The following is a 23,221-nucleotide window of genomic DNA, read 5'->3' on the forward strand; positions in this document are numbered from 1 at the left end:
CACTTACAGTTCAAAGCTGTCTCAGTTCATTCACATTATCACTGCAATTTTGTAGAGCTATGTTTGCACAATCTAGATGGTAAATGTCTACATCTATGGATATGTTTTGGATAAGCCATCACTTTGCTCTGTCTAAATAAATTGTCCACGTATGCTCTTTATTTACTCAAAAACATCTCTCTACAAGGAGGAAGCATTTTTATATTGAAATGAATCCTTGACTTTATTTGTCCATCCGTAAAAAAAATGCTTTTCTCCCTTCAAGACAATCTTAGCCAAATGTTTAATACAACCTATATAAATTTTAATGTAAGTGAAGCCTTTCCTAGACCAGTGGTATTAAAAATTTCATTTGTCTGTACATACTACGAAAATTGTCATGTTTAACTTTTTAAATACAGAGATGCTTCAGCGGAGGTTAGTGGGAGGATCTGGGGAAAGGAATTAGTCAGGGGAAGCCACCCTAAACCTAATCTAGGGTCAAAATTATTAAATTGGAGTAAGTTTGAGAATTGGGAGAATAGAATATATGCTCTCCTACTTGAGAGACATCCAAATATTTTTTTTTTTTTGGTAGAAATCAACAGATTTATTTATTTATTCTTTAAATATTTGGGGGTCCCCCTAAGTGTGCTAGAGACTGTTCTATGTGATGAGAATTTGGATATGCCCAGGATGTAGTCCCTGCCCTCAGTGCCTGCAGACTGAATTGGAGGCAAAAAGCACAGATAATACACCTATTCATTTTCTAGTACCATAAACGGAATGGCTTCAACAACAGAAATAGATCCCCTCACAGTTCTGGAAGCTAGAAGTCTGAGATCAAGCTGTTGAGAGATTGGTTCCTTCTGAGGATTGTGGGAAGAAATCTGTACCATGCCTCTCCCCTAGCTTCTGCTTTCTTGGCAATCCTTGGCGCTCCCTGGCTTGTAGAAGCATCACTCCAATCTCTGCCTTCATGTCCACATGGTGTTCTCCCTGGGTGTGTCTGTGTCAATTTCCCCTTTTTATAAGGACACCAGTCATGTTGAATTAGGGGCTGACTCTATGCCGTTATAACCGGCAACTACCTTATTTTTAAATAAAGTTCATTCTGAGGCATCAGGAGTTAGGATTGATATAGGAATTTGGAGGGGGGGCACAATTCAATCCATAACAATGTAGAAAGAAAGACATGCAAGCTCACAAGACTTTGAGGAATCCTTATAGAAGAACCACCATATGGATATGGCCTCCAATCCTACCATATGTTTCCACAAGTCCATCCCCTATTCCTACCAACTGCCCCATTTGGAGGTCAGCTGCTGCAGAGCCAGAATCTCAGTGAATGAGAGCTACTTTAACTGAGTGAGCAGAGAGCCATGGGAAGGTCCTTGCCTTCTCCTTAACTTCCAAAGCAAAGCCCTACATCAGAACCCAGACTACTGAAATTTCAAAAAAAAAAAAAAAAAAAAAAACACATCAGAGAAGTCACTAATACATTCCCCTAGAGAAAATGAACCATTTCACTCGTGTTGCCAATTCAAGGATAGAATTTTGCTTGTGGACACATTTTTTTTCTGGAGCTGTGGGAAAAATATTGATATCATTTGACACTTTTTTCTCAGTAAAATCTACACTTCAGGGTGTTTATAGTCAACTTGAGGAAGCATTCCAGCGATCATACTCCTAGGAAAACATTTTAGACTCAAGGATATATGTTCTATTAAAATTACAATACACAACAGATTCCTGAACTTCCTGATTTTTCTCCCTGAAGGTCATTGCTCTGTTTGCTCACCCCTTGTGGGTTCATCAGCAGCCTCATTTTAAGATTCCTCACACCTCCCCCTTCCAAAAGCCAGGTGGGGCTTTGCCTTCTCCCCTCACACAGTTCCAGCTCTTAATGTTGTCTTGCATCTTCTCTCTTTGGTCAAATTCCTTTGGTTTATCTGGCTTTCTTGGCCTGGGATGCTTCCTTAACCACTTATATTCCCGTAGCTCAACCACGTTCTCAGTATTCTACTATATTCTCATTGGCCTGTGCCATGTTGCTCCGATTTTTAAACAAAATTTAGTAAAAATATAGAAATGTGGCAATGAGCTGAGAGGCACAATGAGAATCCTATCTTCGCTGAGCTAAATTGCTAGTATGGCATTTTCTGCCCAGAACAGACATCACCATTTCTGGGGTTTAGTTCTAAGCTCAGTAGTTACAGCTCCGGGATATTCTATGGCTCATGAGGTTTCTTTCATTCAGCACTGAAAAACAAAAACAAAAACAGAAGAGCTCACACCTGGGAAAGGCTAAAAAGTCTTTAGTGAACCAAATGTCATATATATATATATATATATTCAGAGGTCTTTAGAACTACAAAGTGCCCCATTGAGACAAAGGACCACTGTCCTTCTGCACAGATGGCATCCTCGGGATGGAAAGAGGGGTCCTCATGAAGAAAAGGATCTTTCCACTAAAATGAGGTAAGATGGAAGCACCACCTCAGAATTAAAAGAAAGGCCAGAGTCCTTCACTTACTACTGTGAAGGGATTAGAGGAATATATGGCTAAGGCCTTTATATAATAGGGCTATAAGCACTTCAACTTTTCAATGTTTCTATTTTTTTATTTTAATGCCTCACTGTTTCCATGGTATTGAATGATAAACTGTAAAACCCTTAAAAAAAAAAAAAAGTCATCCTAAGGAGGCACTAGAAAGGTAACGGAGAGGATTCTCAGAAACCAGCATAGACCGACTCTTAGCTCTGCATTCGCGTATCACATGGCTTCTGGGGAACACCTCTGGGGTTGATCAAAATAAAAACAGAAATATCCTTCCATCATCCCCAGCATTCCCAGCAGCAGCGCCTGCAGCAAATCAGAAATATTGTCAAATCCTTCCATTTAGGGCAGAAAAATCAAGGCAAAAATATTTTGATGGGCAAGTATTTTTCACTCATAAGAATCCTGGCTAGTGACCAAACCTCTTCCAAGGTCCTAGTAATTCTCCTTTAGTGAAGAATTTTGGGTTAGAACTTATCAGGAAAAAGGACATTCAGTAGCTCATTTTAGAAAACATCTATATTTATCACATCTGCCCTGTCAATGCTATAAATGAAACCTCAATGAGCTAAAACAGTGGATTTCTAAATAAAGCCATATACTTCACCAGGCAAAGGCAGAATGGGTATATAGATTCCACCAAGCAGTGTGGTTATTTATGTGGGTGGACTTAATGTAGCTAATCAATGTTACCTTAGAATCCAACAATGATGGTTAGGAGTAGAGTTCTGAATCGCTCATAAGATCTGGTAGGTTTCTCTCCCTATACTTCCACATTGTTTTGTGAGTGTTTGGGCCTGACACCCTCCTTAGACTGCAACATTTCTGAAGGCAGGACTGTATATTACTTGTCACTGTATTACCATAATCTAGCATAGTGGTACAGAGTAGATATTCAGAAAGAGTTTGTTGAGTAAACAAGTCAACTAATAAAACTGGCTATTTTTCATTGCCTTCATGTTGATTTTAAACATATAATCCAGTGACACTTTCCAAAAGAACAGATTCACTGATAATGGCCTAAGATACATATGTATGCTAGATATTTGTGCCTCATGTATACACAAATTTTCAGGAATCTGGCATAATATATATATAAAAAAATAACATGGCAATCCGATGAATGGAGTTTTATTTTGTTTTTTCTTTCTTTAGTTTTGGCTTTGATGAAAAACTAAATGACTACTTTGACATGTCTACATCTGTCTCATATGCTTGTAACTAACCCTTGTATTTTATTAAGTCAGATATCTCTTAACTAGAATAAAAAATAAAGCTGTATGATGGTGATGAAAAATATTACCAGCCATTGTTATTTTATCTAGGACACTTATATTCACGGTTCAGAATGTTAAAATGAATGCAACAATGAAAAACTAACACAATCTCCCATTGAGTGTGTTGTGTCTACAGTCTTTAAAAAACACCTGGAGTCCTGAAAGGATGACATTTCCATGGAACATCTCCTGGATGTTTTAAGTCATTCTTCTGACTGAAAATGTTTCTCAGACGTTAACTCAGGAGTCACAGTAGATGGTTTCTATGGTGATTACGCCTGACAAGCCTTTCTGGACTCCATCTTTCCAATTTTCAGGGCCTTACCCCTCATGCTGTCCTCCACCAGTCTCCAGCCTCTGCAGATCTGTACCTGCTCCAAGCTCTATTCTAGAAGGAATTCATTCCCTTAAGTATGATCTTCCTCTCCCCACCCTTCCAACTCAATCCTCCTTCTTCTAACCAATAATTCCCCAGAAATTAGGCTAAGATGGTGGAAGGCAAACAATGTGATTACCTACTTAGAGTAATTCACACAGTGGTGTGAATAATTGATATGTACCACTCTTTCAGGCTACTTGTACTTTAACTGATGGAATGTTCTCTCCAGGATTATTTTGATCATTGGGTTCAGTGATCTCCCAGATGCCTCTGCAAGTGCCATCTCACTATCACATTTTTTCACCTTACTCCCCTAAAATAGAAATTTAAAGAATAAAAGCCAGCAATGTGACATCTCATTTTTATCAACTTACCTATACCTGCTACTCAAAGCAGTTACACATAAGTATAAGTAAAAAGAGTTTGTAAGAAAAATCAAAGCTTCTCAGATATGCATACAAAGATGATACAAAATAAAATTCAAACTTTTTTAACAGTGAGCTTGAATTAATTATTTAAGGCAATAAACTTTAAGTATGACTACATTGTTCTAGTCTCCACTAGCATCTTGTAAAATCTTCATCGGGTGTGTGTGTGTGTGTGTGTGTGTGTGTGTGTGTGTGTGTGTGTGTGTGTGTATTATCTCACTTGCCTTTTAAAACAAAGGGAATAAAGATAGATCAGAATATTAAGAGAGCACCTTTAAAACTGGGTAGCTTTAACTAACACAGTTTCATTAATATGGACTCCTATTATTTCCTAAAGTAAATGAATGCTTTTTTATTTTGTAGATTAAAGTTATGGCCAAATGTCAGTTTCTTCTGTTTCTGCGCTCCTTATAAAAATAATTGATAGCATTTTCTATCCAAATCATATTGAGACAAAATGCTGAAGTCAAAAGAATAATTTTAATGAAAACAAACCCCAACCATCTCTGAGACTGAAGTAAATAACCTGGGGCAATGAGTAGTGCTTGGAGTTCTCTAAGAGCAAAGGGAAGGCCTCCTCATGTAAATCTTACGGTTCAGAGGATCCACTTGGCAGTTGATATTGGAAGAATAGAAAATACTAGCATAAGCAGAGACAAAAACTAAGCTAGCGTAGTCAATGGGTGGCATCAGGGCACATGAGATATATCCATGTGTTTGAAGGTTTCAACAATGCTGACTGAAGCTATTAAAAAAGGTAAATACATTTTAAAATCAGTATTGACACCACAGGCAAACAAACACAACTGTACTTGAATGGAATTCAACTTTGGCTGAATTCTCTTAAAAAGGTGGTCACAGGTCTGCCATTAACACACGTTTTGGTTTGGCACCAGGCCTCCCAAACAACAGAGCAGGTAAATTCCACAAATACACATTTCTATCGTTCTGTCAATTAGACAGTAACATTTACATATCACCCTTCCAATTCCTAATTGTCTAATCAGTTGCAAGACCAAATTACACAGCACTCAGGGCAATATAAAACACAGGCATGTAAACAGTATCACAATGGCTCATTGTACTGTCAGATTCACCCTCCTTAGACATGCTATTTCTATTTGGACAAAGAAAGCTTCCATAATGATACCATTTTTATAAAGGCCCTAACCAAAACTAACCAACACAATATATTGCTTAGTAGTTCGTGCTGTTTTTTTAAAAAGGGGAATGATAAACACAAAAATCAGGATGGCAGCTAGGTCTAGGTAGAAGGCAGAAATATAGGATAGGAAAGGAACATGATATGGAAAGCAACAGTAGTAATAAGCCCAATTTTATAATTATACCTAATAACTTGTGCACCAGTCTATTATCCTGTTTTATGTTTATCATTTGTCTCATGACCGATTTTTGAAAAGGTTTTGTCTTGTTTAGAATGTGGAGCACTCTATGCAATATAGCATAGCAAGCCTGGCTTATGCAGAGAGATACCAATATTTATTGTTAGTTTGACATCCCTTTGAAAGCCTCTTTGATCTTTGCAATATTACTGGCTAAAAGGCTTGTGAAGTTTTCTTCTGTAGCAGCACCATATAAAAAGAGCTAATGATGCATTTTTGCGTTGATATTTCATATTTATTTTTTTCAAAAGTAAGACCTTTTTTTTTAGATTTTATTTATTTATCTTAGAGAGAGAGAGAGAGAGGGAGAGTGCAAGTGGGGAGAGGAGCAGAGGGAGAGACTCTCAAGCCAACTCCATGCTGAGACCCTGAGATCATGACCTGAACCAAAATCAAGTTGGACACTTAGTCGACTAAGCCACCCAGGTCCCCCCAAAAAAGTAAGACTTTCAAAAGCAGTTTTAGGTTCACAGCAAAATCGAGGGATGGTACAGAGATTTCCCACACACCCCCGCCCCTCCTTCACAGCCTCCTCCATCATCAACGTCCCCCCGCCAGAGCAGTGCATTTGTTACAATCGATGAACTTACATTGACATGTCATCATCACCCAAAGTCCATAACTTACCTTAGAGTTCACTCTTGGTATTGTATGTTCTATTGGTCTGAACAGATGTATAATGACATATATCTACCATTATGGTATCACATAGAGTATTTTCACTGCCCTAAAAGTCCTCTATGCTTTGCCTATTCATCCCTCCTCCTACCAACTCCTGGCAACCAATGATGTTTTTATTGTATCTATAGTTTTACCTTTTCCAGAATGTCGTATGTTGGAGTCATACTGTATGCAGCCCTTTCTGATTGGCTTCTTTCATTTAATAATATGCATTTAGGAGGTGCCTGGGTGGCTCAGTCGTTAAGCGTCTGCCTTCGGCTCGGGTCACGATCCCAGGGTCCTGGGATCGAGCCCCGCATTGGGCTCCCTGCTCTGCAGGAAGCCTGCTTCTCCCTCTCCCACTCCCCCTGCTTGTGTTCCCTCTCTCGCTGTGTCTCTGTCAAGTAAATAAATAAAATTAAAAAATAATCATATGCTCTTAAAATTCCTCATGTCTTGATAGCTAATTTTTTTAGTGGTGAATAATATTCCACTGTCTGATGTACCATGGTTTATTTATTCGTTCACCTACCGAAAGACATCTTCGTTGTTTCTTGTTTATAATTGCCAAGTTTTGGCAATTATAAATAAAGCCACTATAAATATCCATGTGCAGGTTCTTTTGTGGACATAAGTTTTCAATGACTTTGGTAAATACCAAGGAGCACGACTACTGGATCATATGGTATGAGCATATTTAGTTTTGTAAGAAACAGCCAAACTCTCTTCCAAAGTGGCCTCACCTTTTCCAGCAATGAATGAGAGTTCCTGTTTCTCCACATCCTTGCCAGCATTTGGTGTTGTCAGTGTTCCAGATTTTGGCCATGCTAGTAGGCATGTAGTGGTAGCTCACTGTTGTTTTGATTTTTATTTCCCAATGATATATGATGTGGGGAGTCTTTTCATATGCTTATTTGTCATCTGCATATTTTCTTTGGTGAGGTGTCTGTTAAGGACTTTCGCCTATTTTTTAATCAGATTGTTTTCTTACTGTTGAGGTTTAAGAGTTCTTTGTACATTTTGGATAGCAGTGCTTTATCAGACATGCCTTTTGCAAATATTTTCTCCCCATCTGTGGCTTGTCTTCTCTTTTTCTTATCTTTTGCAGAGCAGAAGTTTTTCATTTTAATGCAGTCCAGCTTACCAATGATTTCTTTCATGGATCATACCTTTGGTGTAGAATCTAAAGTCATCACCATACCCAAAGTCATCTAGGTTTTCTCCTATATTATCTTCTAGGAGTTTTATAGTTTGGCATTTTGCATTTAAGTCTTGATCCATTTGAGTTAATTTTTGTTAAGGGTGTAAGGTCTGTGTCTAGATTCATTTTTTGCCTGTGGATGTCCAGCTCCAGCAAAGACTATCTTTGCTCCTTTGTCAAAGATCAGTTGTCTGAATTTACTTGGGTCTATTGCCAGTCTCTCCTATTCTGTTCCATCAATCCACTTATCTGTTCTTTTGCCAATACCACACAGGCTGGAGTAAGTCTTGAAGAGTATCAGTAATATCAGTCCTTCAGTCTCTGTTGGCTACTCTTGATCTTTTGCCTCTCGATATGAACTTTAGAATCAGTGTGTTGATTCCCACAAAATAACTTGCTAGGTTTCTGACTGGGATAAGATTGAATCTAAAGATCAAGTGAGGAAGAACTGACATCCTGACAGTACTGAGCCTTTCTATTTATAAATATAGAATATCTCTCCATTTATTCAGTTCTTTGGTTTTGCTCATCAGAGATTTGTAGTTTTCCTGTACTTATTATGTTAGGTTTATACCTAAGTATTTCATTCTTGGGGGTCCTAATGTAAATGGTATTGTGTTTTTAATTTCCAATTCCATTTATTCTTTACTGGCATATAGGAAAGTAAGCGTATCCTGCAATCTTGCTATAATCACTTATCAGTTCCAGTGGCACTTTTTGGTCAATTCTTTCAATTTTTCTATATAATATTACCACTTTCTAATTCAAAAACAAATATGAACATCTTTAGCAGAATAAAAAAATGTGTGGTTACCCCCCCAAACGGTAGGTAAAAAATGCTTTTTTAAAAAAAATCAAAAACCTTTTGATAAAATTTATCCAAGACTTAAAACTGATTGGATTCTTTTTTTTTTTTTTTTTTTTGGTTATTATGTGCTTTGGCGAATATGAAACTTACTCTCTGATTTTCACAATTTCTCACACAAAGGGATATTAGTTGATCATTTTCATCACATAATCATTATAGCAGCTGCCCAGGTAGGTTGAAAATCTCAAGGGCCAGATGTGGTTGCCAAATTGTTTACATTTTCAAGTCCATTTTGAATAAATGAGATGTCCTTTGGGAAAACCCATAGAAAATACAAATCAAAATTCAATTAACCCATACAAACAGTGCACTCTGGATGTGTCCAACACCACAGTCCTAGATGATGGTGCTATTTACTGAGACAGAAAACACTGAGGTAAAATAGGAGGTGGGAGGGTTTAATCAGAATTACATATATTCTAGATAAATAAGATTAAAGGCAAAAAGGGATACTGTAGTTGATGATTTCGAGGGTGTGCTTATATCAGATCACAGAACCTATGCTAAAAAAAATGAGGGGACATAGGACTGGGAGAGATGCTGCAGCAGGATATTTGAGTAAATCTCCCACTACAAAATAACACAGCAAGCCCCATTTCAGCAAAAAGCAAGGAAGATTTCATCAACAGGTATTCTTCTAGGAAAAAAAAAATCTTATTTTCCTTTATGATTTAGATCTTCTGGTACAGTGCTGCTCCCTTTCTATTTGTGCCAAAGGTCACTAATGACAATTTTTTAAATGTCAAATTAGGTCACATCATAATGGCTTTCTGTGGCAAACACAAATAGGCTCAGAGATGTTGAGTACAGTCAAATTATGAGTGTAACTGATGTTAATATATGGAAAAAGCTTAAATAGTATTAGAAAATGTTCATTTTAAATTATAATGCTCGATTGCCCTCCAGTAAAAATGTAAAGTAAACATAAAGCAATTGCCAATTATATTACAGTCCCTATGATATGTTCCTATTTACTTCTAACTTATATTCGATAGAGAGCCACGTTTCGATTGAAAGATATCTTTTTTCTTTTTTAACTTATTTTTTCAAAGATAGAGAAGTCATTAAGAAAACTGCTTATCAGTTATTGTCATGTAGTATGGATTGACCATATCAGCACAGCACTCTGGTAGCATAAACATAAATGAAATCTTAATCCAAGGAAATTCATACTGTGAGGTATTTTATGTTATTTGAAATCACAATTTAAGAGCAAAGAGGGGAGCAGTCTGATTGGATGAGGTCTTTACAACATCTTATTCATTCTCCTTCAAGATAGGACTAAATAAGACTGGAACTGACCTTTGAGGCTGACTAATGATAAAAGCATTGTAATGGTTTAGAAAAGATAATTTAGCCAGTTTAGGCATAATAATTTATATTCATCCATGTAAACTGCAATGGAAGCAGCAAAAACCAACACTGCTCAGCACTGTACTTACAGTTACCAGTTATAAAAAATTATCACGTTCTCAAAGTATATCTCTGCTATGAAATATTTGGTCTTATTAGGTCTGTGTAGAATTTTGAAAGCTTCCATGTAAATAACCTCCGATCTACTGAGAAAGCATTTCCCCCGACTTATAGGTTGGTCTCTGTCACACTCAAGTAATGGAGCACTTGAAAAAGAAATTCTGAATCCCAGAGTACAGCACTACTGACAGGTCTCTTATTAGCAGGAGGCTCCAACACTTTGTTTGTATATAAGATATCTTCCAGAATGCAATGCACTTCTGCTAGTTTTCTTCCTACTTCCTTCCTGCCCTCTTGTTTTCTGGGTTTTACCGAAACCAGTCAGACAACACTTTGGCTGCCTTCCAGATCTACCCCCTGGAATAAAAAATAAGTGTTTCCAGATACTTTATCCCTGAATCAGAAATAAGAGCTTCAGAGCCATCATGTTTTTGTGTGTGTGTGTTTTTTTTTTTTAAGACTTATTTATTTTAGAGAGAGAGCACATGCACGTGCATACGTAAGCCAGGGAAGGGGCAGAGAGAGAGGGAGAGAATCTCCAGCAGACTCCACTGAGCATGGAGCCTGGGGAGGGGCTCTATCCCACAACTCTGAAATCATGATCTGAGCCGAAAATGGATGCTCAACTGAGTGAGTCACCTAGGTGCCCTGAGATCATCTCAGCTTTTAGACCAGGAGATATGGGGGGCTATCAATTACATATTTGAAAACAACTTCACTAGTCCTGGATTTCATGGACTGTTCTCTCAGATTCTGGAGAATACATCTGGCTATAAATTCTAAACTTTTGACATTACTGTGAATGTTCATCACACACACACACACACACACACACACACACATATATACACAAATGTATTTCTGTCATCCCCAACTTTCAGATGAAGAAACTAAGGCACAAAGAGGAGATTTTACTCCAGAGCCTGTGTACTTATCATTGAACTCTCTATCCTTTCTGAACACTATACTTAGTGACACAATTACTTTCATCCTAAAATGACCAGAGTCCTCTTGAATCATGGTTCTTGTCTCTGGTTACAGGTATATATGTAAGAATTATAATAATAACAGATAACATTTATTAAGTATTTGATACATGCCAGGCACTGGATTATATGATTATCTCATTTAATCCTCACAACTATATGTGATAGATACTATTATTATGCCCATTCAACAAATGAAAAAAATCAGGCCTTAGAGAAGATAATAAATTTACCCAAAGTCAGATAGCTGGTAGATGAAAAGGCTGGGATTCAAATTCAATCTGACTCCTGAACCTAAAGCTCATCTCTTACACTACAAAGCCTTATGTAATAGGTATATAATGTGTTGTATATAGTTCTCCAATAAATTGAAAGTATATTTTAGTAAAAGTTACATGTTAAGAATTATTTTATATATTCAACTATAAAATAAATATCTTGTGAAATATAAATGTTCTTTCATCATATACAAATACTTGCAAATTAGCCAGAGACTTCTGAATGTATTTGTGGTAGGAGATTTAAATTCAATAATTTTTCCTATATTCACCTTGGTAGATCTTTGTGCACTGCATGAAGAGGTTTTCTGACCCTATGACTTCTTATCGGGTTTAAACAATGAGAAGTACTGGTAGATCAGACAGAAGAAGAAAAGAAAACGTGGGGGGTATTTGTTTTGCTTACTCACTTCCTGAAGGGTCCCACCATGCTGCAAGAGCACAAAAAGTCACTGCTCAGTCCTAGCAGGGATCGCTTGCCCCCATTACTAGCCTACAAGTTTTGTATTGTAGCTTGTGCCTTCTCTATGCCCTGCCCACCCTTGTAAATCATTCTTTCACTAAACTCACTCAAACTACCCAATTTAAGTGCCATCTTTCTTCTCTGGACAAGACAGAGGCTGACACAGAAGTGATCAGTTCTGGTATAGAACACATGCCTTCATATGTTAGAAGAGATACTCTATTTCCGCATTCTATATGCATTTGTAATGTTCCTATGTCTTTTTTTTTTAAATAGCAAAGATGTATCAGTATAATTACAAAGAGAAGGATGTGTAATGTTACAGCAAACATACTTTCTTCAGACTCCTGATGTTGGCTTTTCAAACTGCATCTTGCAAATCACTGATGACTCAGCTAAAGTACAATTTTTAATGCAAGATGAATGGAATGTACAAGCAAACCCAGATTATTGTGCAGAGAAAATTATTCTTGCTCACTTTAGCCATGTCAATTCCACTCTAATTGGGATGCTCTGGACAATTGAAGATTCATGCTTGGCTCAAATATTGATGAGCCCAAACAAATTATGTCTAATACCATTGGTTTTTGTAAACATGGAGTCAAAGACACCTAAACACTTACATTTATGAGATATGTGAGGAAATATTTGCAGGGCATCTCCTGGACAGGACATTGTGAAGTTTAAGGACCTTGAGTGATCAGTGGAAGTATTTTTCTGTTCATAGTGTTAAGCTAGATTATAGAGAAATAAGTACTCCAAATATGGGAGAGTGTGTAAATTGATTGATTTAAAGTTAAGATAATCTCTTGAAGACTTTAATATAGCAATTCTGCCTCTAAGAATTTATCCAAAGAAAATAATCACAAACGTGTGTTAAGATTTATCTATTCATATGTTCACCAAGACAATCAATACAAGCATCTATATGAAGGAATATGCAGTCATTAAAAATGACATTATGGAAGAATGTATAATGGCAGAGGCAAATGTTTACAAAATATGCTAGGTGGAAAAAGAACAGATATTAAAATTACATGTAAGCTACTTTTGGTACCAGCCAAGATGGTGAAAACTGACTATAGCCTATCACTCTCACTAATTACAACTAAAAACTCAGAAAAGAATGCAACTGCATTCTTCAATATTTATGCCTGAGAAATAAAATCTTATGTTCACACAAAAATATGTACATGAATGTTCATAGCAGCTTTATTCACAATAGCTCAAAAATGGAAACAATCCAGATGTCCTTTAATGGGTGACTAGTTAAACTGTGATACACCTCATACCATGAAATACTATTCAGCAATAAAAAGGAACAAATTATTGACACATGTACAACTTGGGTGAATCTCCACAGAATTATTCTGAGTCAAAAAAGCCAATTCTAAAAAGTCATATGTACATCATTTCATTTATATAAGATTCTTGAAATGACAAAAATCATAGAAAGAGGGAATAAATTAATGGTTGCCAGCAATCGGTAATGGGGTAGAGGGAGAAAGTGGGTATGGCCATAAAAGTGCTACATGAGGGGTCCTTGCAGGGGGTTCCGTACCTTGACTGTTTAAATGTCAATATCCTGGTTGTGATATACTACAGTTGTGTAAGATGTCACTATTGGGGGAAACTGAGTAAAGCCTACACAGATCTCTCTGTGTTATTTCTTACAACTGATATCAATCTACAATTGTCTCAATAAAAATGCCAATTACATATAAAAGATTTACTTGCCATTTGTAACAACATGGATGGACCTAGAGGGTATTGTGCTAAGTGAAATAAGTCAGTCAGAAAAAGACGAAAACCACATGATTTCACTCATATGTGGAATTTAAGAACCAAACGAACAAACCGAGAAAAAAAAAAAGAGAGAGAGATAAACCTACTCTTAAATATAGAGAACAAACTGGTGGTTTCTAGAGGGGAGGCGGGGCAGGGGATGGGAAAACATAATAAGGAGGATCAAGAGTACACTTATCTTGGGCACCTGGGTGGCTCCGTCGGTTAAGCATCTGCCTTCAGCTCAGGTCATGATCCCAGCGTCCTGGGGTCGAGTCCTGCATTAGGCTCCCTGCTCAGCAGGGAGTCTGCTTTTCCTTCTCCCTCTGCCCCTCACCCCACCTCGTGCCCTCTCTCTCTCTCAAATAAGTAAAATCTTTAAAAAAAAAAAAACCAAAAAACCAAAAACAAGAGCTGGAATCATTAAAATAGAAGACCGACAATGCTACACACTAATGAGGACACAGAGCAACTGGAACTCTCATGGATTGCTAATGGCAACGCAACATGGCACATCCACTCGAAAATAGTTTGGTGGTCTCTATCAAGTCAAACACATACTTGCCATATAACCAAACAATTCCACTCCTGGGTACCTACTCAAAAAATTGAAAACTCATGTTCATACAAAAACTTGTATGTAAGTGTTTATAGCAGCTTTTTTCATAATCACCTCAAACTAGAAAAAACTCAAATGCATATTAACTTATGAATGGATTAACCAAGTGGTACATCAATACCATGGAATATTACTCAACAATAAAATTGAACAAACCATCAATATACACAACATGGAGGAATCTAAAATGTACTGTGCTAAATGGAAAGCACCAGACTCAAAGGCTACTATGGTATGCCTTATATATATTTTCTAGAAAAGTAAAACTATAGGAATAGGGAACAAATCTGTGGTTCCAGGGAAGGATTTAACTGTAAGGGGTCAGCATAAAAGAATATTTTTATGTGATTGTGGTGGTGGCTACATGATCCTGTGCATCTGTCAAAAATCACTGAACTGTACACCAAAAAGTGAATTTTGGTGTATGTTAGTTTAAAAAATAAATGTATACAAACCATACGTATACACTGAACTTATATTTTAAAGGAAAATATATATATGGCTCAAGGCAAATACCAAAATACTAACGTTGGTATCTCTGAGTGATAAATATTTTTCTCTATAATTTAAAAATAATTTTTTGCAAAGAATGTAATTTTTTGTTTAATCTGACTATATATGTGCACACACATATATACATATACATATATTTCTGCGGTCTGATTCTCTATGTATGTTTCTGTGTATATACAAAACTCTGAAATAAATACCATCTTGGGATGGCTGGGTGGCTCAGTTGGTTAGGCATCCAACTCTTGGTTTCAGCTCAGGTCATGATCTTGGGGTTGTAGGATCAAGCCCTGCATCGGACTCTGTGTTCAGCAAGGAGTCTGCTCGAGATTCTCTCTCTCCCGCCGCCCCTCCCCAGCTTGTCCTCTTTCTCTCTCAAATAAATAAATCTTTTTAAAAATAAAAATAAATAGGGGTGCCTGGATGGCTCCGTCGTTAAGCGTCTGCCTTCAGCTTGGGTCGTGATCCCGGGGTCCTGGGATCGAGCCCCGCATTGGGCTCCCTGCTCGGCGGGAAGCCTGCTTCTCCCTCTCCCACTCCCCCTGCTTGTGTTCCCTCTCTCGCTGTGTCTCTCTCTGTCAAATAAATAAATAAAATCTTTAAAAAAAATTTTTTTTAATTTAAAAATAAATAAATAAATACCATCTTGAAGCACTAAAATACTAAGACACACAGAAAATCAGGGATCATTGAAATGGAATATAATTTCTTCCCTATGGCTTTCTGTATTGTACAAATTTTCTATAGTTCTATGTGTTGTTTTTGATATTAAAATTTTAAATTATAACACAGCCTGACAGGTCTAAATATAAGACAATACGAAGGGGCTAGACCATTGTCTGACTTTTTAGAATTCCATGTTTCCAAAGCCCTGTATATGAACACATCCATTTTCTCAAGCTTCAGAATGGTAGTAATTCTTGCCACATTGCAAATTCAAGCAATTTCTCTGGTTATTCTTGATTAGCATGTCTTGATCTAGCTTATCAAAGCTACCTTCCACATCTTGCTGCACTCCACAATGGATCCCATCACGGGGTCTTTCACATTCAGAGTTCTCTGTGCTCACTATACCTGGCAGGACTACCCTGCAGGTGAGAAATGGGCCCTTTAACTGTCTAGCCACAGGCTGCCAGACACAAAACAAAGCTATGTTGTTATGGAATCTGAAGCAGTAAGATTTTTCCAAATATGCTTGGATCACAGGAACATCTGATTCAATATGGAAAATTGTACTATTGTTCACACTTCCACAGAAACATATGACATTTTAGGGGAACACAGAGAAACAAATGAAAACCCTCAAGAGCAGCTACCAATTTTGCTAAATGTTATACCAGACATGGAGGATGGCAGGGATGGGGAAAAAAGTGACCTCAACTGGTGGTCAGATGACTTTCTGTAATTTCAATAACATTTGCAACTAAGAAAGGGAATGGATGATTATATCATCAACTATTTCCCCCACTCGGACAAAACCAGGCCCCTATTTTATGTCTAATCCAAAAGAAACACTTTCAAAGAGGGTCAAGAGGATTCTATGTGAAGTATTATACTCATAATTCTTCCCTTGGGTTAGAAAAAAGCATTATTTCATCCTTAATGTTTATGTGCACATTTTAGGGTCAAGTCTAATTCAACTGGAAAAAAAATGTGCAGTTTCACCCTCTTTGTAGGATATCCAAACAAAACAAAACAAACAAACAAAAAACCCACCTAATTTTGTTCAGCATACTCAATGAACTACTGGCCTTCACATGACTGGCAAAACAAAATACCATAGTTACATAATGATACACAGAATCTCTTCTCAAGATATTTTATTTCCTATTTAAAATTAAGCCATGAACTAGAGTCAAGAATATTTTATTACAAGTACATAAGTAAATATAAGACAAACTTAAATGCTTTCGTTAGTATACTTATGCAATTTATTCTTTTTAACATTTTTTTCAAATGTCAAAAATTCTTAGCATGTCTAAAAGCAAAAAAAAGAAAGAAAGAAAGAAAAAGTATCCCCTAGGTATACTTGACCATTTCCTGCTCTTTGAACACCCCAAGCTTTTCAACATCTGAGCCCTTATTTATCTTGCTCCCTCTGTGATTTTCTTAAATTCTTTTGCAATAAGGATTTAGATAACAAAAATAAATACCTAGATTATATTACTTTAAGCCTTTACAAAAATGCCTTCACCCAGTCAAAATATAAGACCATGTTTTTGGCTTTCATAAAAATCACGATGAAAGAAACATCAGTTTTAAGAATATTTCTATATATTCTGCTAAAAATCAATCAAAGGCATTATCTACAATGTTACCCAATGTCCTTTATATGACAGTCTGAGGGATAAATAACCTTGAAAAGTCAGTGCCTGGAAAGAACCACTCTATTTTTCCTGACAAATTGCTACTCTTCCTTTAGTCCATTGCTAAGGACAATGCAGTCAAATATGTATTCTTTTTTTGCCTTGGTTGCCCTGAAGATTAACTAAATTTCTTTTTCAATTGCAATAAATAACCCCTCCCTGGTGCCTAATACATATAACTCTCTTTTATTTTAAAGTTGTAATTTTTTACAACGTATTTTTAATTATGCCACAGTAAAACTCACCTTAAATATGTTTCAAAATATGTTTAAATATGCTTTAAATACAGTGGGCAGAATTAATACTGAGGCTGCATCCTATAGGCTATTCCATGTTAAGTTACAAAACAAAACCAGTGTGGCCTAGGCCAGAATTTACCAAACCAGAACATGCCAAGCAGTCATGTAATAACCTTACTGGAAGTGTGGATTCTGTTCAGAAGATCTGGAGGGGAGCCCGAGTTTCCACAGTTCTAACAGGCTCCCAGATAAGGTCACTGCTATTGGCCCTCAGACCACACTTGGAGGACGCGGGGTCTAAACAGTGCTCTGCCCACGCATGAAGGAAAAGTCAGTACAAGACAATGAATAGGATGGAGCCCTAAGACACTAGAACCCTCCCAATGGTGAACACTCCGAATCAGAGCAAATGGGATAGCCTATTTCTGTATCAATCTTTAAAAATCAAAAGGTCTCAAATTCAGTATCAATATTGATTTAATTTTTTACATAACAACTGTCCAGCTCATGTTTTTCAAAGAAGTTGATTCTGACTCATGTGTTAGACATTGTACCATACACATCTAAAGAAAATTTTGGTTGGTATGTTTCAAAAATCCCTATTATTCTGAATATTTTAGGAGGGAATAGAACAAGAAAACTCACTGAATATTTGGAAAAAGTTTCCATTTATTCAAATGTTTACTAAACACCTATTACACTCCAGCACTACTTTGAGGTCTCAACATACAAATGCCTTTTTCTTTTCTTTATTCTGGTTTTATTCTGATTCTTCATTTTTACTATCTTTAGGAGCAATTACTGTATAACTTAGGGAATTAACCTTTAATCAGCAAATGAGTGAATGAATCTGCATCATTTCCAGAAAATTCATCAGCTGCGATACTGACTAAGGGGATATTAAACATTAGTTCATTTAGATTTTCTGTCTTTCTAGCTTATTTCTAGTTAAGAGAGTATTCCTTCTCCTGACATGGCCTATTGCATAACGATAGATTCTAAAATACTTCACAGTAAAGAAAAGACCTAGTTTTTCCTATGTTGTTCAGTTTTTATAGATCCTCATAGTGCCCATTGTTGTCTCCTCTGCATAGTTTCATGGATGCAGTAGGCAAAAACCTTTATTTTGGTTAAAGCTAAAGCTAAAATTAACCAGTTATCTAATACACATAAAGAACTAGCTGAGTCACTGCATAAGTACAACAACATTTAAGTTTTTTTCTGGGTCAGAGGATTTAAAACCAACTGTACTAGTTTTCTATTGCTGCTATAACAAATTACCATACATTCAGTGTCTTAAACAGCACAAATTTGTGCTGTTTATAGTTCTGGAGGTCAGAAGTCCAAAATGGGTCTCACTGGGCTAAAATCGAGGTGTCAGCAGGACTTGGTTTCTTCTCAAGGCTCTAGAGAAGAACTTACTGTCTGTTCTTTCTGGCTTCTACACACCTCCTACATTCCTTGGCTCTTGGCTCCTTCCTCCACCTTCCAACCCAGCAATGTTGTGTCTCTCTGTGACTTTTCTTCCACAGTCACATCTTCTTCCAATGGACTCTTCCCTTCTGCTTCCTTCCATTTTAAGAACCCCTGTGATTACATTGGGCCACATGGATAATCTGGGATAGCCTCCCTATTTTAAGGTCAGCTGACAAGCAACCTTAATTTCCTTTGCCATGTAACCTAACACCCTCTAAGGATTAAGATGTAGACATCTTTGAGGGCTCATTAGTCTGCCTACTGCACCAAGACAAGGTTCCATTTCTATTTACTAACTTGAATTTTCATAACACTTTAGTTCTCTTACAGTTTTTCAATGCTAGGAAAAGAAGTTCTTCGGGGAAGAACAGTGTAAGATTACTGATAGCAAAAACCTGTGTTTCAGTTTTTCACCATGAGCTCTGATGCTATTGGGATGACTCTAATACTCAATGAGAGATATGGATATTGTCAGAATGGCCACTGCCACAGAACCATTGGCTCCCGGATACATGTAGCCTGATACTCCCGACTTAGGTTCCGGTAAAATGATGCGGTAGAACATGGAATCAGACCACCAGGATAAGGTCCTGACTCTGCAATCCAAGTTGGCTAGAAAAAGGGCTTTCTCATTAAAGTTTTAGAAGCTAAAGCCTCCTCCAAAATTGCTCTAATGAGCTTAGAATCTTTAAAACTGTCCAAGGCACTAAGTAGTAAAGTTCAGAGTTTGTTTTAAACATGGAAAAAAATGAAAAGTCAAATAGGTAAATTATAGTAGCCTAATTTTTTCATGCCATTACTAAGGACTGCGCAGGCGATTGTTTCAACAACAGTACAATGCGTAAGCCCTAAAGACTCTAAATCTCTAATCATTAAAAGAGTAACACTTTGCATGAATGTTTTTATGAATATAGTCTAGACATACTTTCTCACAGGAACTCTTGATTAAAGATAATTATTATATTTCAATCAGAAGTCACAGAAAGTAAAAAGTCTGAATAACTGGCTGAAGGCCCTACACAAACCGAATCTAAATATGAAACAAACCAAATCAAGTTTGAACTTATGGCCTGAATTCTAGTAGATAGAAGTATATTTGTGGCGATTAAATATTTAAAACAGGCATGTCCAGTCATCAAGTGCTAAAATAGAAACTCTATGGCAGTTTCTGTAGAGTGAGATTGGCTCTACTGTGGTATCATGTCATACAAAGGTTATGAGAAGTATATTGTTTCTTGAGAACCTTGTTTCTTAACACACAGTAGGCAATGCCAATGTGAGAAGTAGTCATCTCTCACGGGTTAACTGATACCCTCAATGTCTACCCCTCTCACCTGCTGACCCCCTTCCTTGCGCCCTCCCCCCCAAACTGTACCTAATACAAAGGTGCTTCTGGGAACTATTCACAGTTCCCATGGCTCTGGTAGGGTCTCCAACAATACTTCAGCTCAGCACTGCTCCTTGGCAACACTGCAGCAGGCTAGCTTTAATGAGCTCTGATTAAGGAATGGGATAAGGTAGTGAACCAAGAGGAATTTTATTTGCATAGCCCCTAGAAGAATTCCGAAAATCTATGCACATATTTTTAAATAACATCTAAACATTTTTAACATAAGTTTAAACACTTGAAAAAGGAACATGATTTCGAATGCTCTAATACATATTTATCAGAACCTCAGGGCTGCAGATTTCACTCATTCAGTCTATGGAAAATGTCTGCTCTATCACATAATTTAATTGGCAGGGCCCATTCTCATTGCCAAGCCAATCAACCCAATAAGACTTCCTGTCAAAACAAGTCTGACTTCGTTTTTTCAGTCAAATGTGAAGATAGTCTTGGTGACAATCTGTATTCTGAATGCTAAAAGGAACAGATAAATACAGCACAGAGCCTTGTCATGTGCTCATCCCTCAGATGAATGAGGAAGAAGGAAGGAGAACTGGCAGGCATTATCCATGCCCAGAGGCAGATCGGTTTCAAGAAAGAGATGGAAGGTGAGGATCTAAAAATTGGAAACCCTCGAAACCCTCTATGCCCTGGGAAGTCTTGGAGCCCAAAGGCATGTACATAGTTTGGAAACCGTTGAGAAAAAGCACTTCAATTCTTCTTTGAAAGTATCTAACATAAAACAAATATAAAGTGGTGTTTCTAAACAAAAAGCCCTCTGACTACATTTCTTTGAGGGATCCTAAGCCTTTGGAAATATCATGTTCTCTTCATCAAAACGGAGGGTCAACAATTAGAGATTATCATCTTGTTTATGCAGCCAGCCAACCTTGTGTATAATCTTGGATGGGTAGTTGTGGTGTCCCAGGATTTTCTTCCACATTTTCTCTAGTCCTTGGAACTCCTTGATTTGGTTCTAACCCTCCACCCATATTTGGTCATTGTTGCGTGTGTGTTTCACCCAGTCTAAATTAGTCACCTTTCCCCCTTAAGCTCCTGGATTTCACTCCATGTCATCATTGGGCCTTACGCTCATATTCTGATGCTCTGGCCTTTTTTTAGTGCCAGAAGTAGATAAGCTTTTTTAAAAAAACGAAAACAACTGCAACTGCCAAGGCTATCCTGTTGTGCCAACAGAGCTGCTTATGCAAACTACTGAAAACTCTTAGGTGGAAACATAAGGAGTGTAAAGACATACTGGTAATGCATTTTGAAAACCTCTCCCCTAATGTTTCTGGGAGAAAGGTTAGAAGTAAATTACTGACAATGGGCAAGAAAACAGATGCAAAGAAGACAACTTTATTAGGTGCTTTCTCTTCTTCATGAGGATTTTGGTCCTTTCAGAGGAAGCTCCAAGTAATTCGACAATACCCAGTTTCCTTCAGTTGCTGCAACTTGATCCCTCGGTGGGTGCTCTGGAAAGCACGCTGAGGGCGCACGGGTCTGAGGCCACTCACGATCAAGGTCGTCTGATCCATTTGTTAAGTTGAGACTCTTTCCGTGTCACCTCTTAGAAGCAGGTCTGTGTTCCCCTCCAAATAGCCCACCACCTGGCTGTGCCCACCTCCATTCGTGCCCCAGCTACCCTGTAACGGGTGGTTCAGAGGCGCTGCTACGGAGGCAGCCAGGCCTTTAGACGCAATCACTGAGGAAGAGGCGAGGACACCGGTGGAGGCTGGTAGGCGCGCGCGCGCGCGCACAGCCCGCGCACCCACCCACCCACCCACACACACCGACTCGGGGTGTAGGGCGGACGGGGGAGGGGAGCGGAAGGCCTTACCAGATCAATGAACGTCAGGAATTTCCAGCTCCCGCCGTAGGTCTGATGCGAGGGCATTTCGATGGCCTTGTAGTTGCACAGGATAGAGCAGTAGGACAGCAAGATCGCCACCCGCAGCACCTGGCACGGGACAAGCGCCATGTTCGCGAAAGGCCTGGCAGGCTGGAAAGCGGGGAGGGAGGGCTGGAGGCGCAGGGCGCGCGGGGGCGGGCGCCGGGGGAACACTGGCCGGCCGCAGGGCGGGGGGGGGGGGGGCGGGGTCTGCGGCTGGCGCGCCCCGCGGGACCGGCGACCAAGAGCGCCGGGCGACCTGCGCGGGCGGGGGCGGCGTCGGCGGGCCCCAGCGGCGGCCGCGGACGGGCGGCGTGGCGTCAGCTCTTTCGTCATCTCCGTCATTCTGCTCCTGCGTTCGCAGGGCCCCCCGAGACCCGGCCGGGGCGCCCCCTAGGCGTCCTGTGGCTGGATGGGCGGCCTCCGAGTGCGAACACCGCCGGCGAAGCGCGCGGCATCTGCAGGGCAGAGAGGGAGCGCGGGGCCGGCGGGAGGGCGGGAAACTTGCCCTGACGGAGGGGACCCCAGTGGGGACAAACGTCGCAGCCGGAGGGGTTGCGGCGGAGGTGGTTCCTGCTGGCCAAGGCGGGTGCTACGTGCGGAGGGACCGGTGGAAGCCTGCACGTGGGGTGTAAACCCGCGCGCCGGGGGCTCCCGAGGGTCTCTTTATTTTGAACGCAACTGGATTTTTACTGATAGACTGTTAATCACTATGAAATGACCTTATAAATTCTATTCCAGCGGATGGACTGCCCCGTGCTCCTCCTCCACAGGAGATATATAAATAGCATGTCAGTGTATAATACAACAGGACAGACCATGAACTTCGGACAAGAGGTTTATAAATAAAAGGTTATAGAGAAAGGGGTGTCAGATAACTGTTTCTGCTTCAAGAGAGCGTTCAGCTTCAAAACAAATCGTTCTGAGTTTGGAAGCAAAACCCGGCATGTAACTTAATACTAATCTTTTGAGGGTTAATCTGACATTGCCCTT

The 23,221-nt window shown here is 38.7% G+C and overlaps 1 protein-coding gene across 4 annotated transcripts in view; it reads right to left on the reverse strand.

The window, feature by feature from the left end:
- Positions 1 to 22,478, reverse strand: part of AIG1 (androgen induced 1) — a 247,455-nt gene extending 224,977 nt beyond the window's left edge. Inside the window, exons 1-2 of one of the 4 annotated variants that reach the window (XM_027602545.2) lie at positions 22,178 to 22,478; positions 21,660 to 22,042 (exon numbers count right to left, since the gene is read on the reverse strand). In XM_027602545.2, coding sequence (XP_027458346.1) covers positions 22,040 to 22,042; positions 22,178 to 22,318 — 144 coding nt within the window. In that variant the 5' untranslated portion in view covers positions 22,319 to 22,478 and the 3' untranslated portion in view covers positions 21,660 to 22,039. Of the gene's footprint in view, positions 1 to 21,659; positions 22,043 to 22,177 lie in introns of those variants that run through there. The other 3 variants (XM_027602543.2, XM_027602542.2, XM_027602544.2) reach the window with 3 other exon arrangements.
- Between the last annotated feature and the right edge of the window lie 743 nt (positions 22,479 to 23,221).

This window comes from Zalophus californianus, chromosome 7 (genome assembly GCF_009762305.2).
Source record: "Zalophus californianus isolate mZalCal1 chromosome 7, mZalCal1.pri.v2, whole genome shotgun sequence".
Classification (NCBI taxonomy): domain Eukaryota; kingdom Metazoa; phylum Chordata; class Mammalia; order Carnivora; family Otariidae; genus Zalophus; species Zalophus californianus.